The sequence below is a fragment of the Acinonyx jubatus genome, chromosome B1 (genome assembly GCF_027475565.1).
Source record: "Acinonyx jubatus isolate Ajub_Pintada_27869175 chromosome B1, VMU_Ajub_asm_v1.0, whole genome shotgun sequence".
Taxonomy (NCBI): domain Eukaryota; kingdom Metazoa; phylum Chordata; class Mammalia; order Carnivora; family Felidae; genus Acinonyx; species Acinonyx jubatus.
This window is the reverse complement of record NC_069382.1, coordinates 48,248,655-48,266,173: the sequence shown is the minus strand read 5'-3', so window position 1 is coordinate 48,266,173 and position 17,519 is coordinate 48,248,655. Positions and strand designations below refer to the sequence as shown.

At 36.0% G+C, this 17,519-nt stretch overlaps 1 protein-coding gene across 1 annotated transcript in view; it reads right to left on the bottom strand.

Moving 5' to 3' along the window:
* ELP3 (elongator acetyltransferase complex subunit 3) overlaps positions 1-17,519 on the bottom strand; it is a 96,303-nt gene that overhangs the window by 62,490 nt on the left and 16,294 nt on the right. The window contains exons 4-7 of the mRNA XM_015088020.3: positions 11,179-11,249; positions 10,333-10,396; positions 8,874-8,942; positions 5,837-5,991 (exon numbers count right to left, since the gene is read on the bottom strand). Of these exons, the coding sequence (XP_014943506.1) occupies positions 5,837-5,991; positions 8,874-8,942; positions 10,333-10,396; positions 11,179-11,249 (359 nt within the window). The remainder of the gene's footprint in view (positions 1-5,836; positions 5,992-8,873; positions 8,943-10,332; positions 10,397-11,178; positions 11,250-17,519) is intronic.

Here is a 17,519-nt window from a genome sequence, read left to right as displayed (position 1 = left end):
AGGAGATTTGCTTTTGCTTTCTTCCTAACTTCTGCAAGTCTATGAAACTGTCTTCTAGGCCTAGTATCCAGCAGTAAGCTAGCGCTCTAGCTCTCTAGCTTTTTTCCAAGACACATAAGGACACAGCTGGAGGATTTAAAGTCATTGATGAGGGGCAAAAAAGGAAGGAACGGAAATGAATTAAAAATTCCACTGGGAGAAGGTATGACTCACCCACTCCTTGATGGGTAACTACCCTTCAAAATAGCATCTTTTGAAAACAGCCAAGGAGCATTAAAGATTGAACATAAAACTGCTTCTGGGCAGGACTGATTAAAGAGGAATAAAACTATTTTAAAAGGTTACTCTGAGTTATTTGGCAATATTTATTTGCATTCCGGTGAATGGGTGACTCAGATCCCACTGCCGGTCCTTTTCATCTCCAGAGCTATGATTTTTAGAGGACAATAGTCACCAGTAATTGTTGCTTTCTGGAGACAACTGAAGTCTCAGTCTAGCTGATGGAAATGAGTGATTATCACTTTGCTTGATTTAATGCGCCTTCACAGAAACCCTATACCTGCTTTATCCTTGAACTCTATTTCACCCAGCTTTTCAATTTTTCTATTTGCAAGGATATAGCATACTTTTTGCTACTAACTTGCTGTAAATAATAACCAGGTTCACTTTTGGGGGCTTTTCCTTACCTTAACTTTTAATCTTTTAAGTAAAAAGTAAAATAATCAGGTTTAAACATGGTCTAAACTTTGACTGGATTAGACATAGGATAGCAAAGGAGGCTAACACGAGCTAATAACCTCTAATTTGACCAAATACTGTAACCTTAAACATTGACTCATCTGTCACTATGTAATTTTTAACCTAATTTAAAATTAGTCTTTTAAATAACAACCTCTGATACACTAATGAAAGTATTACATCTGTGTAGTCAGCAAGTACAAACAACTAATATCAACTAACACTAAAATAAAAATGAAGTTCATTACTTTACATCTGAAAAAGGTCAGCCACACTGGGTGACCCAAACAGTCTTCACAAATACCCTCAGTGAAAGATAATATAAAGAACAGCAAGTTAAAGATCACCTCCAAAAATGTGAAGAAAACATATTATGTACAAAACATAGTATCTCTGGGCTGTTCTTTATTTCACAAAATGTTAACATTACAAAATGGTTTGCTATGTCTCTAGTTCTATAGTACAAACCAGATTACTATTTCTTTGAATTATATAACAACATTTCCCTAAAAAACAAAATACCACCTTTATTGTAGGGCGTTAGTAGTAAAAATTTACCTTAACAAAGCAAACAAGATGCCACAAATCAGCTTTTTTTCAGATTATCTCATAAAAGTATAGAGACCAGGAGAAAAGAGCAAAACATGTCAAGTGTGGGTTGGCATGATTCAGTGTAACATTTATGGATGGTTTTAAGGCTCCCAGATTGTACTTTTATTGTTTCCCAAGAGTCATTCATGAGATCTGTTGCAATGAAGGCTCAAATCATATATAAATTTTCATCTGAAAGTAAAGTGTTTGTTGCCCTCTTGAGGTAAATTCAAGAACAGAAACAAAACAACGCTGGCCTTGCCTAGTCCATTACAGAAAGGGGCTTTCTTTTCCAACAGGCTTTTTGGCTTTTTCTACAAACATATCATGATCTGAAGTTGGATAGTTGTAACGTAAACTCTATTTTTACCCCAACAACAGACAACTTACAAAAGAAGACACTAGAACATTTCTGTAAAAATAAAATTAAAACTTTACACCAAGAATAAGCAAAAATTTTTAAGTTTCAATTGATAAAAATGTCAAACTAGCTATACCCTAAAAATTCATTAGGCAGATCTCCCGTTAGCCTAGCTCACCTGACCCAGGGGACCCAAACTATACACTGTGAAAAGCTTTGTGGCAAACTTTTATGGGGGCTGGGAGGGTGGGGCAAGTCCAAGATATGTATATTCAATTCCACTTACTAATAAGCAAGGTTTTCAGGGTGCCTGGGTGGGTCAATCGGTTAAGCTGTGATCGGCTCAGGCCGATCTCATGATCTGTGAGTTCAAGCCCCAGACTGGGCTCTGCACTGGCAGTGTGGAGCCTGCTTTGGATTCTTCGTTTCCCTCTCTCTCTCTGCCCCTCCCCTGCTCGCATATGCGCACAATTTCTCTCTCAAAAACAAATAAACATTTAAAAAAATAAGCAAGGTCTTCACAATAACAGCTGCACTGAGAAGAGAGTATATGATATATAAGTGTGGGTACAAAAAGTCAATGGTCTTGTAGATTATCTCACCAGGGAATTCTCAGAGTTAAATGAATTTTAGTAACTCCGAGGTACTGTTGCCATTTCAGTGTCATGGGGCTTTGAACTAATGAAAGTTGTTTTCTCTCAAACTGCATTTTACACTAAGCTATCATTTGATTTTCGGTATTATTAAGAAGAATGGGTTGGGTTACATCATTATTCTTCTAAAGTTTCAAACACTTCAGCGTTTTACTAAGCATGACTTATATTCATGAATAATCAAGATTTTGAATGAGCAGTAAAAACATGGTTAGGGGTGCCTGGGTGGCTTAGTCAGTTAAGCCCCTGACTCTTGATTTCAGCTCAGGTCATGATCTCATTGTTCGTGAGTTTGAAGTGCAGAGAGTGCTTGGGATTCTTTCTCTCTCTCTCTCTCTCTCTCTCTCTCTCTCTCTCTGCTCCTCCCCACTTGCTCTCTTTCTCTCAAATATAAATAAACTTAAAAAAAAAAAGTATGGTCACCATCTTATCTTGCTACTAAAGCCCATGTAGGAGGAAGAGATCACACCAGCCAGTTGTTGTTAAAAACCTAGATTTGTGGACATACAATTAACCTACCACATTCTCTAGAGGCAATCAAACAAAGTAGGTTGCTCACACACACTCTCCCAGCTGCTGGACTCTTTACACATGTCCCTCGAGATACACTTGATAGCCAAAGGTCTCAACAGGGAAAGTAGGAAGGACACAAAAGATGTCCCTATTCTAAGCCCTACCTAAGTCATTAGCTGTCAGTATTTGACCTATAGATTGATCATTCACACAAAATTCATTCAGACATTTACTTACGGCTACTGTGTATCACAAACCATTTTAATTATGGTGTAATGAAAACCATCCTTAGATTCATTCAAACTTTGGTTCTACTTATCACCTTACAAAAAATTCTCTAAGAGGGGCACTATTTGAAACAACTTTGTAATTAGCTATATGACCCTCTCTCCCCAATATAAAAGAGAAGCCAGAGAAAAGCCTGAAGGCAGGAAGAAGAGTGCAAAAAAAAAAAAAAAAAAAATCCAGAGAGATATTTTGAAGCTCTGGTGGTGTACACACACACGTGCTCGTACACGCACAGACACACATTTTCACACACTTTTACATGTAGCATAGTTTCTTGCATTATAGCAAAGTTCAGGCTCTTAAAGCAAAGCCGCCTGGGTTTCACAGCCCGACTCCCACCACCAACTAACTACCTTTGTAACTTTGGCAAGTTGCTTAATCTCTCTGTGCCTTGACTGCCTCACCTGTAAAAACAGGGATAATTTATTATTTTTTTTAAAGCTCTTTTTTTTTTTTTTTAACATTTATTTATTTTTGAGACAGAGAGAGACAGAGCATGAACGGGGGAGGGTCAGAGAGAGAGGGAGACACAGAATCTGAAACAGGCTCCAGGCTCTGAGCTGTCAGCACAGAGCCTGATGCGGGGCTCAAACTCACGGACCGTTGAGATCATGACCTGAGCCGAAGTCGAACGCTCAACCGACTGAGCCACCCAGGCACCCCAAAAACAGGGATAATTTAAATACCGAACTCAAATATTTACTGTGAGTTTTAAATAAATGCTTATCACAATGTCCAGCCCAACCATAAATGTGCTCCTTTACCCCCATTCTCCTATGTCCTTTCCTCCTCAGCTCAAACTCATGCCTATAATAATCATCACTCTCACCCCCTTTCACATTTTCTATGCATTTACATTTATGTGGATATACACAAATATGATGGATCCAGACTGTAAGAGTTGCTCTAAAAATTGCTTTTTCACATAATATACCTCAGAAACCAGCAACTCTCCCACATTAGGTGATCTTATCCACTTGCATGGCTATAAATGCCATCTGTGGACTGATAATCCCAATTTTGCATTGCCAGCCTGGATGTCTCTTGTACAGCCTACCTGACATCTCCTAGGCATTTCAAATTTAATGTATCCAAAGTAAAACTCTTGATTTTCTCCCATAAACCTGTTCTTCCATGTCTTTTCCATCTCAGGATACGGCGGCGTTACCCATTAACCATTTCCTACAACCAAAAGCTAAGCATCTTCTTTGATTCCTTCCTTTCTTACCCTCAACCCAATCCAAAGTCCTGGCATTTGTAACAACAAAACAGAACTCTAATCCATCCTCTCTTCTCCATCATCACTGCCACCACCCTGAAGTGAGCTATGATGGGTTTAAGAGTCTTTTTATCTGGCTCCTCACTTTCACTCTTGTACTCCGCTAATCCATTAGCCAGACAATAGACAGAATGACCTGCTTATCAACCTGAAATGTGTCACTCTCCTGCTTAAAACCATTCATCTACTTCCTACTGCATTTCAAATAAAACTTTAGCTCCTCAAAAGCATTCTATTCTCTGGCCCAGACGTAACTCTTTAAGCTCACCTTAAGATTCTCTTTTGTTCACTGGAATCTAGTCACACTGGCCTCCTCTCTGTTCCTAGAAGACCTGAAAATCTTCCCCATTTCAGTGCTTCTGTCATATTTTTTTCTTTTAGCCTGATTCCTCCTCATATACTTTGGGTCTCAGCTTAAACATTACCACTTCGTCTGGAGAAAAGTCTTAATCTCTATCACAGTAATCTATCTCCACCATAGCACTTCGTATTTGTTGAACCAGTAGAAATAAACACCACAAGGGCAAGGACAATACCTATCTTGTTTCACCATGCTGTTCCTAGTGCCTAAAGCAGTGCATAGCCCCTAGTGGGCCCTCCATAAACATTTGATAAATAAGAGGGAACAGTATATGGTAACTAACTAGGCTTTCCTGAAACTTCTGAAATACTGTATATGAAATCTTAGTATTCTTTTTGCTAAAAACGGAGATACAACGTATCAAAAGAATGCATAATTTTGTTTTGCCAATTAGAATGAAAAAGTGATCTCATTCATAAACAGAAATTTTAGTAGTTATTAATAATAGCTATTAAAAAATAACTTGTTTTGATTGTATGGCAGCTAAATGTTTCGGACAAAGTGTACCCCTAGTGTTCTTTTGAGGAGGCTGAAAACTCAACTGGTCAAATCAAAACTACTCCTGTACTTTAGACCAGCCTAAGGTTGAAAAAAACCTTTAGTGATTTAATGAATCACTCTTTCTCAGAGAATACAAATGTCAACAAACCACACTCACTTATTAAGAAAAACTATTAACTATTTCAATGAAAACAATCCTTTCCCACAAAAAAGAAGTAACTATGAGAACTAGGAACGTATAGGACGATGGATGTGATTGTGATGGATGTGAAAGTAACTGTGGTAACCATTTCACAATGTATATGTAAGTCATTATGCTGTACACCATAAACTTTTACCACGCCGTATGTCAATTCTATCTCAATAAAACTAGAAAATATATTTAATTATAACCCATCCAAAATATGCAAATAAAAATAACACCCCCCCCCCCCCCGCGCAAAAAAGAACTAGGAATGTAGATGTAGAACAAAAGGAATTCTCACAGGCTGCGGCTCAGGGGATAAACTGACAACCACTCTGCAGAATATGATAAAATAAGGATTTCTTACTTGACTGCCTCATAAATATTGTTGGAGGTATGTCCTGATAAGGCATCATGTAAATTTCGAATAAAATAATCTCTGTATTCTTCTGGAAGGGCCATAAACGTTCCACCCATCACAATAAACTCCACTTTATCCACACTGTGACCAAGTTGTTTTAACTGAAACACATACAAATTCATCAGCATTAGATGGATACAGTCAATTACCCTAAGAAGGCACTGCAAATTTCTAACCTTATTTTGTAGTTTTTTCATCAGTATAGTTTAAAAATGAAAAGCAATTAAACATATTTAGCAAAGGTTTGGATTAAAAAATAAACTCCAGAGTCTGAAAGAAAAAAAAAATTACTATAGCGCGAGGAGGCAAAGTGACAATTAAAAACAATAAACAAGAAGCTTGACATCAATACCTATGTGGAAATTTAAAAACATGTGGAATATAAACTAGAAAGCAGTAAGGGCAAATGTAATAATACAATATGCAACATAATAAATACTTCTTGATCATGTATTTTTTATGTCAGACCTTGCGGTAAGCCTTGGGAACAAAAACAGTGTGCAACATAATCAGGGCTTGATGCCAATGGAAGAAAAAGAACACCAGGTTAGAAATAAAAATTAAGAATGCAGTTTTAAATCAGTTGTGAAGATTATGAGCACAGGTGGCATGGCTTTCTGGAGAAAAAACAACATAAAAATCTGACTGATAAACTATAAAATATTATGTCTCTCTACTAGTGGAGAGAATGGTACAGATTTTTCATTTTGCCAACTATAATAAGCCAAGATTCTAAATTTTAAAAACAGGTATTTAAATTTCGTAGGGTCCTTAAAAAGTTAAAAACAGAAATACAACATGATCCACTAATTACACTATTGGGTATTTAAAGAAAATAAAAACACTAATTCAAAAAGATGTATGTGCCCTTATGTTTATTGCAGCATTATTTATAATAGCCAAGATGTGAAAGCAACCCAAGTGCCCACTGAGAGACAAATGGATAAAGAAGATGCAGTGTATATATACAACGGAATATAACTCAGCCATTAAAAAAAAGATGAGATCTTGCCATTTACAAGTGTACAATATGGATGGAACTAGAGGGTATTATGCTAAGTGAAATAAGTCAGAGAAAAATAAATACCGAATGATTGCATTTATATGTGGAATCTGAACAACTAAAACAGATAAAAAGACGAAAGACCTATAAATGCAGAGAACACACTGATAGTTATGAGAGGGTTAGTGGAAGAGGGGATGGGCAAAATGGGTAAAGGGCAGAAGATACAGGAATGAATAAATTATGGAATGAATGAATCCAGTTATGGAATGAACAAATCATGGGAATAAAAGATACAGCACAGAAAATACAGTCAATGATATTGTAACAGCACAGTATGGTGACTGATGGTAGCTATACCTGTGGTGAGCACAGCATAACAGACATGTTGAAACACTATGTTGTACACCTGCAACTAATGTATCACTGTGTGTCAACTATACTTCAATTAAAAGAAAAATTTCTTGCCCTATCTCAGGCTTGAGAAAAACTGGGTCAAGTAGACTACTAAACTATGAACTCAAATTAATTAATGTTCTATGTAAAGGATGCCTACACTTAATATGACAAAAAGGCACCTTTTTAAATGTTTGTTTCTGACAATGGCAAATAAAAATTTATACATATTTGTATCTTTCTGTAATTGTATTCATATATACATATGCATGAAAATATATATGTAAGTATATATAGGTGTGCATGTAAGTATATAGGTAAGTATGTTTGTGTGTGTGTGTGCATGTGTGTATATATATAAATACTAAAAAAAAAAACCTCATTGTTTACAAGGGAAACACAACAAAATCATTCTGGGTACCTTTTTCAAAATACCTTGTCAGGACCCTAAACCAGACTTAATCAGAACTCCTGAGGTGAAAATCTGGCATATGTTTTGGAAAAGATACTCAGGTGATTCTATTGCATTTACAGTGAAGAAAAAAATCACTGCTGTATGCTAGTTTCTAAACCTTTTAAAACCCATTCTCTTTTTGGTAAACATAAACATTTTACACTCTACTGAAACATTTTAAATGAATTAAATATCATAACTAAAAAAGAAATTGAAGCAGTGGTCAGTTTAGAACATGCTTTTCTAGACTATACAGGTTGCACCCAGGTGAGGTCCTCTCCTATGGCTGACAATCCTGATCCACACGTGCTTGGGTGACAGTGAGGTGAAAACATGAACTGGCTGGCATTCACCGATACTAGCTAAATGAACAGAGAAGTGACTTAATGACTATGGTATGTACTACTTTCCTTTTGAGATTCTGTAGTTGCCCTACTAGGTGTTGTTACTGTAAAAATTATAGATGGTACTCACACTTTTTTAAATCGGACAAGTTTAAAATAAAACTATAAAAAAAGAAATCGTATTCCTGTTCAGATTTCTCAAGCAGAGCAAGGCCATTTAAACAGTACTACTTGTTTTTCATCAGTTATATTGAAGTATAATTTACATACAATAAAATCAATTAATTTTAAGTGTACAACTGGAAGGGTATGGATGAGTGTTTACAGTTGTGTAACTCCCACCACAGTCATGATGCAGAACAATCCCAGGACTCCTAAGAGTTCCTCACACCCTTCTGCAGTCAATTCCCTATTCCCACCCTGGCATACCAGTCACAATAACTTCTTATCTGGCTCATGGAAGCAAAAATTCAATCCATCCACCTACTGTCTAAGAACTTTCTCACATCTCCATCTGTAAATTTCATACGGTTAATGAGTCTGTATAAGTTGAAAGAAATTTAAAGAATATAGAACCCTTAAAGAAAATAATACAGTCTCTAAAGGAAGTAGTGATTTTGAGCTTGCTGGGTATTGCAAAATAGTCTTCCTCCCTCAGATGGATATTAAAAACTTACCAAGGGGACAGACACTCTTTTAGTTATTTCAGGTTCAACTCAAATTAAACAATAATACCTTCTAAGTATGTACAAAAATCTAACTTAAAAATGCTTTTTAGAAACTTACCTGTTCTATTCGGTGTCTTGTCTGCAGATAAGGGTCATATCTAGCACGGATAGCTCGCATGGAGGTTGGCTAAGAGAAAAAGAGAAAAATCTCCTGCTGGGCCCACATTGAATAGAAAATAAAAAGTAGTTCAAAAGAATTATATTAAAAATAAAATTCTCTTGTGCTCCTTCCTTCCTTTCTCAGTTTAGGGATCAAAATACTGTTCTGAATAGCATCTGGCTAGTCTCCATCCCCACTGTCTTAAGATTCTGAACAGCAGGGCATCTCCTTGAATCATATTTATCTTTGTGTAAACACTTATGAAATCTCCAGGGTCACTTTCTGCTGGAGCAGAAAGGGGTGGCTAAGGGACAGAAACGAGAGGGAGCCTTTTCACTGAATAATTCCTTTTGTATTTTTAAAAAGGTGAACTATGGAAAACAAGTAAAAAGTGAAATTCCATATATAAGAGAAAAAGTCCAATGGTTTTCTGGCTGCTGACCTCTTCCCAAAAAGGCTGACTGCTTCAAAAGAAGCCTGCTTGCTGTTCTGCTTGCACTCTTGCCCCCACACTAATCCTTTAACCACACAGCCATCAAATGATCTCTTAAAACCCTATACCGGATCGCATCATTCCCCTGCTTTCAACCTTAATGGCTTCTCATGACACCTACAACAAAATCCAAACTCTATGTCCAGCTTACAACCTATCATCTGTCTCTCCAATATCATCCTTCCCCTTACCTACTATGTCCTGGAACACCCCACTGTCATTCCTACCATGGCTCCTTGTTCTAGCTATCCTCTCTGCTGGGAATGCGTTCTGCTGATATTCTAGCATGGCTCCTTCTTGTCATTCAAGACTCAGTTTAAGTATCATCTCCTCAGTCACTTCCTAACTACCAAGGCTAAAGTATCTACTCAGTTTCTACAAACCTCACTTGATTTTACTTCTCTACTTAGCATTTACTGGTAGTACCTGATATTTTCTTCTTGTTTCTTTATTGTCTATCTCTTATTATTAGAATGTAAATTCCATAAGATTAGGGACTTTATCCATTTTTCACTGTTGAAGAAGCACTATGATATCATGGTGAGGAACACAAAATTCAAAACCTGGCTCTGTCACTAATTAGCAGTGTTATCTCTGGGCCAACTGTTTAGGGCCTCTAAAGCCTGTTTCCTTATTCATAAAGCCAGGATAATAGTGCCTGCCTTCAAGGTGCTGCTATAAGGTTTAAAGTTGTGAAGACTTACAATAGTTTAACATACAGTAACAACAAGTGCTTATGTTAAGTATTTCTCCAGTGACTAGAGCAATATACGTAGACACTCAGCAAATATTTAATGAATGAACTTCTGTAATCAGGAGAAAAATTAAAAATAAAAATAATTTAAGAAAGTCAGTACTTGTAAGAGCACACTATAGGTAAAGTATGATGTCAAACTTCCTCAGGACAACCTCATATTACTTTACCTCATATCCAGTATAAGACTGGGTTGAATATTCAAAATCTGAATCAGGTCCACCAGGGCAGTATCTGCCAATACAACCAAGGAATGAAGATGTCAGATACAAAATTTAGTTCAACAGTCTAGTTCAAGTATCTGCAGTCTCCATAAAATTCTGAGAGCAAACAAGCTTCATATTCAAATCCTAATCGAAGAGTCTACCTTTAAAGTATCTACAATTAATATATTTTCTACTGACAAGTAAACACAATAAACATATGAGGAACATCATAGTAGTCATTTTCAGAATATTGCAGTCACTATTATTTCAGAGATTTACACTTTTAGGGGCAAGTAACAGCACCTAATTTTTCCTAGGTTTAGAATGATACACACAGTGCTCTCTTGGTAACTATACTTAAGAAAATCTTTCATTTAATCTTCCTACCTAGAATCATGCATTCTGCCTATTTTTCCAATTATCTAAATTTAAGAAGTTTAAAGGTTATTTATAGAGATAACTTTTTGATTCTTTTCTGATCCAAAGTCATTTGAATTTCTGACAGAATTTAGGCAGTTCATATCTCCTTGTTTCATTTATCAAGTTAATAGACTTTTAGTTTTTCACGTTCTGTAACAATGTATTTTTTATTGTTTACTGCAACATATTAAAATATATATTTCAGTTTTAAAGCACTGAAACATCCTATCAATGGCTGCTTGTTTCAAAGAACTAACTTATGCATCTACTGAATCAAAGTTTTAAATATTACCAGTATGCACTGATTAAGGCTCTAGGGAATTAACTAATTCAATTAGAGCGCGCGCGCACACACACACACACACGTTTGAAGAAAATCATCATACTTACACACATATATTTCCTGTAAAACTGATGTGTGGGCATCTGTGGGGTTTGCACATCACAGCCACAACAGCAATCTACAAAAGATTAATAAGAAAGCTATTAGGGAATAATGAATACACAATGCTGGAGAGTGGCTATCTCTCAGGAGGGAGAGGAATGCAATCAGAGAATGGCACATAAGGGACTTCAAAGTATTGGTAATACTGTATTTCTTGAGCTGAGCTATGGGCATAAGGGTGATCTCTTTTTGATGTGTTTAGTCTCTAAAATATACATATGTATTTATATACTAGCTATTAAATAGTAATATTTTACAATAAATTAAGTGCAAAATAGGGTATTAATCATTTTCAAAGTCACAGTGATTCTCTTACTCTGATTTATTTTACTAAAATACCCTAAAGGAAAAAAATTATGCAAGTCTACAAAATTGTATCTAAATGCATTAATTGAATATATATATAAAACTGTAACTCAGCCTCCTCATGGACATATTAGATCTCAATATTCAGAGCAGACACTATTAAACTAGGAGCTACCCTTCACAGAGTGTGTGCAAAATATTCTCAGAAGAGTCTGTCAGAGCCCTCCTGGGGTGAGGACATTATGTGCTTGAGAAAGAGGGTGATAACAGAGACAGAAGTATGGTTACATATGGGAGGAGTTGGCCAAATAAGGCTATAGACTAAGGTGAATGCAAGCCAAGTTTCTTACTATCAGAGAAGGAAGCTATAAATATAGAAAGGGAGAGAACTTGGATGGAATGGAAGGTATTGCTGTGAACTCATAGTTTTCGATAAATACACTGATATGCAAATAAATATAAATGCAAATGTGTTAGTATACGTATATGCAGGTGTATATGTATACATACAAATATACTTCCTTGCTTGGTCCACTAGAGGGTCTAGGAGCAGCAACACTCTAATAGCAATGAGTATATCTAGCACTCAGATCTTGGTTTCTAAATACCCATCTCCAGTGAAAGAAACCAGGGCTCTTTGGAGAAATGGCTGATTCCAGACCTGGGGCAAAGAAATGACAAATGAGCCTGAAACATTTTATTATGACAGAAAGCTAGAAACTGCTCAAAGAATGATGGAGACATTTAAAAAAGACACAAAAACCAGCTTGAAAGGGCTCTCTCACTGGTCAAATCAAGGATCATTTGTACATCAAAATAAATAATGATAGTAACAGACTATAACCCACCAAATAGGAAACCATTAATCCACTCATACAAATAAATGAATGAGTAAACTGAAAATCTGATGAGTTACAGAAAACTTACATAGCTTCCAAGTACTTCACCACACAAAACTTAATTACAAAGTGGAAAAGATTAACTTCACAGAGGAGAAGCCTGGGAGACACTACCTTGATCAAAATGAACAATATCAGAAAGAAGAACAAAGATGGAGGTATCATACTTCCTGATTTCAAACTATACTACACAATATGATATTGGCATAAAAACAGACACATAGATCAAAAAAGCAGAGAGCCCAGAAATAAACCCCGCATGCATGGTCAATTAATTTACAACAAAGGAGCCAAGAATATACAATGGGGAAAAGACAGTCTTTTCAATAAATGGTGTCGGGAAAACTGGACATCCACATGCAAAAGAATGAACTAGACCATTATCTAACATGACACACAAAAATTAGTTCAAAATGGATTAAAGACTTGAATGTAAGACCTGAAACCATAAAACTTCTAGAAAAAAAATGCAGGCAGAAGTTCCCTGACATTGGTCTGGGTATTGAATTTGTGGATCTGACTCCACAAGCAAAGGCGACAAAAGTACAAAAATAAGTAAGTGGGACTACATCAAACTAAAAAGCTTCTGCACCATCACAGGAAACCATCAATAAAAGGAAACCATCAACAAAAGGAAAAGACAACCTGCTGAATGGGAGAAAATATTTGCGAGTCATATATCCAATAATTAATATCCAAAATATATTAAAAAAACTCAACTCAATACAAAAACCAATCTGATTAAATAATAAGCAGAGAACTTGAACATTTTCACAAAGACATACAAATGGCCAGCAGGTACATGAAAAGATGTTCAACTAATGTTGATGTTCACTAATTATCAGGGAAATGCAAATCAAAACCATGAGATATTATTGTTAGAATAGCCATTATGAAAAAAAACAAGAAATAACAACTGTTGATGAGGATATGGAGAAAAGGGAACCTTCATGCACTGCTGGTGGGAATATACATTGGTGTAGCCACTACTGAAAACACTATGGAGGTTAAAATTAAAAACAGGTCTACCATATGATCTGGCTATTCCACTTCTGAGCATTTATCCTGAGAAAATGAAAATACTAATATGAAAAGATAAAAAGATATATGCACCCCTATGTTTATTGCCACACTGTTTACAATAGCCAAGATATGGAAATAACCTAATTACCCATCAATGGATGAATGGATAAAGAAGGTGCGATATAGATGTATATACAGTGGAATACTGCTCGGTCATAAAAAAGAATGAAATCTTGCCATTTGTGACAACATGGATGAACCCTGAGGGTATTAAATGGTAGATGAAATGAGTCAGAGAAAGACAATACCATATGACCTCACTTATATGTGGAATATAAAAAAGAAAACAAAACAAAACTCATATATACAGAGAACGGACTGGTGGTTATCAAGGAGGGAGGGGGCTGGGAGAGGGACAAAACAGGTGAAGTGGGTCAATTGTATGGTGATGGATGGTAACTAAACTTATTGTGGTGGTTACTTTGTAGTGTATACAAATATCAAATTATCTTATACACCTGAAGCTAATATAATGTTATATAGAAATTTTATCTCAGTAAAAATGTTACAATAACAATTTACCTCAATGAAAAGAAAGAACATTATCCATGACAGGACAAATTGAACTATATATATATGTGTGTATATATACATATATATATATGTGTGTGCGTGTATACACATATGTATACATATATACACGTGTATATATATACACACACGTGTATATATATACATACACACATATACATATGCATATGTATATATACATATACATGCACACATATATATGTGTGTGTATATGTGTATATATATATATATATATACACACACATACATATATATACACACACATATATACACACACACACACACCACCTGATAGGGTACAATAAGAATACATTATCACTTCTGTGATGTTCCAATGCTAAAGATGTATAACCTGAACCTAATTATGAAGAAACATCTGATTAAGCCAAATTGAGGGACCTGCTACAAAATAACCTGCTTGAAATCTTCAAAAGTGTTAAGGTAATGAGGGCAAGGAAAGGCAGGAAGTGCCCAGAGTGAAGAGACAGGACAACCAAATGCAACATGTGATTGATTCTGAACTGGGATCTGTAGGTCACTATTGAAATAGTGGGTGAAACTTGAACAAGATCTGAGGATGAGATGACAGTATTTATCAGTGCTAAATTCCTGACTCTGATGCTGTATTGTGGTGATTTAAGAAATGTCCTTGTTTGTAGGAAATGCATACTAAAGTATTCAAAGGCAACTTACTTTGCAACTTACTCTTAAGTGGTTCAGGGGGAAAATGTTCTTTATATTGGACCTTCAACTTTTCTGTAAGTTTGATTATTCTTCATAATAAAAATTATTAAAATTTAAAGCATTAGTGATCTAGAGAAAGTCCAAAATTTCAAAAAAATTGCAATTCTGAATGAAAAATTTAGATTTTCAAACAAATGTTTTTAATACGAGCCACTGAAGAGATCAGTCTAATTCAACAATTGAGGGCCCAGTACATGGGCCAGGTTCTGAGCTACACAGAGCAAATGGGCCTTGAGACCACAAAAATATTACTGCACTGTTTCTGTCCTCTGGAAACATACCTATCTAGGTGAGGAAGACACATAGAAAAAGGCTATTTTGGAAACACATGGTAAGAAGCATGTATAAAATACCAGGAATGCCAAAGAAGGCAATTAGCCCTGACCAGGGAAGTCAGAGAAGCCTTCCAGAGATGCTGATTAGGGTTAATTAAGTCAAGAGGATAGGGTAAGGTGGGGCCAGGGAAGTAAAGCGCAGTAGTTTTTGAAGAGTTTTTAAGCAGAACTCTCCTTTCAAGTAACATTTTACTTAAAACCTCAATTTATAAATGAGATAAAAGCTACAGCCCTGGGTGAAACAGCGATGTCCCTGCTCCTATGGTTTCACTACTTATTATGCCCCACAGTACCTTCAAAAGACTTCTACGGAATTCAAGTTTTATAGAGTACAGTTTAAAAATTACTGGTAAAGTAGAAAAAGCAATGACTTTGGATTCAGTCAGAGAGATGTAAGTTTGAATCTTTGCCCCTTACTGTGAATTTTCCTATTTGGTAAAATGTAGGCAATAGCACTTACCTCTCAAAACTGTTTTGAGGATTAAATCAGAAACACAATAGCCAGTATGTAAGAGGTGGGCAACATATGGTAGCTGTTATTATATTTAATGTTGATAGGAAGAAGAAGAAGAAGAAGAAGAAGAAGAAGAAGAAGAAGAAGAAGAAGAGGAGGAGGAGGAGGAGGAGGAGGAGGAAGAAGGAGGAGGAGGAAGAAGGAGGAGGAGGGGAGGAAGAGGAAGAGGAGGAGGAGGAGGAATAATCATGGCATTCTAAGCAAAACAAACACAAAAACTCAAATACAAACTCAAAATGGATCACAGACCTACATGTAAAGTCAAAACTATAAAACTTCTAGAAGATAATACAGGAGAAAATCTAGGTCACCTTGGGTTTTACAATGAGTTTTTAGATCAACACCAAAAGAAAGATCCATGAAAGAAAAAATTAGTAAGTTGGACTACATTAAAATTTGGAATTTCTGCTCTGAGAAACTCTTAAGAGAATGAAAAGACCCATACTCAGAGAAAACATATGCAAAACATGTCTGATAAAAGATATGTATCATAAATATACAAAGAACTCTTACAGTTTTAGAATAGGAAAACAACCCAATAGGAATAGAGCAAAAGATCCAAACAGACACCTCATCAAATAAGATATACCAATGACAAATGAGAATACGAAAGATACTCAATATATGTCATCTGGGGATTGCAAACTAGAACGAAATACTACTTACCACACACCTATCAGAATGGCCAAAGTCCAGAACACTCACAACACCAAATGCTGGCAAGCATGCGGAGAAACAGGAACTCTCATTGTTGGTGGAAATGCAAAATGGTACAGCCACTTTGGAAGACAGTTTGGCAATTTCACAAAGCTCAACCTAGTCTCACTGTATGATCCAGAAATCATGCTTCTAGGTATTTACCCAAATGAGTGGAAAACTTAGGTGTACACAAAACTCTTCAGACAATGTTTATAGCAGCATTGTTCGTAACTGTCAAAATTTAGAAGTAACCTAGATGTCCTTCAACAGGAGAATGGATAAACTGTGGTAAAGACAGTGGAATATTGTGCACTTCTAAAAGGAAATGAACTGTATCAAGCCACTAAAAAGACATGGCATAGCTTTAAATGCATATTGCTAAGTGAAAGAAGGCAATCCGAAAAGGCTATGCATACTGTTTGATTCCAACTACATGACATTATGGAAAAGGTAAAACTATAGACAGTAAATAAATCAGTGGTTGCCAGAAGTTTGGAACACAGTAAAGGATGAATAGGGGAGCTTTAGGGCAGGGTAAATATTCCATATGATCCTGTAATGGTGGATACATGACATTATGCATTTTCTAAAACCCAAAGAATACACACCACTATAAGTGAACCTAATATAAACTATAGGCTTCATTTAATAACAAGGTAGTAATACTGGTTTATCAATTATAACAAATGTACCAAATCAATGCAAGGGCAACCTGGGAAGGGAGGAAAGGAAGTATATGGGAACCCTGTGTACTTTCTGCTAATTTTTTAGGTAAACCTAAAACCGCTGTTAAAAAAAGTAAAAAATCACCACCAGAGTAATGGCAGGAATAAAAGCATGAAGGATAGGATGCATAGCAGACAGGGAATGACAGTCAGCTGTATATGTACCTCTGATACTTTTATATTTTTAATTTTTTAAAAATTTTTATTTTAATTCCAGTTAACATCCAGTGCTGTATTAGTTTCAGGTATACGATATGGTGATTCAACAATTCTATTCATCATCCAGTGCTTGTCACAAATGCACTCCTTAATCCTCATCACCTATTTAACGCATCCCCCCAAACCCCTTCCCTCCGGTAATGATCAGTTTGTACTGTATACTTAGTCAGTTTCTTCATTTGTATCTCTCTTTTTTCCCTTTGCTCATTTGGTTCTTAAATTCCACATACG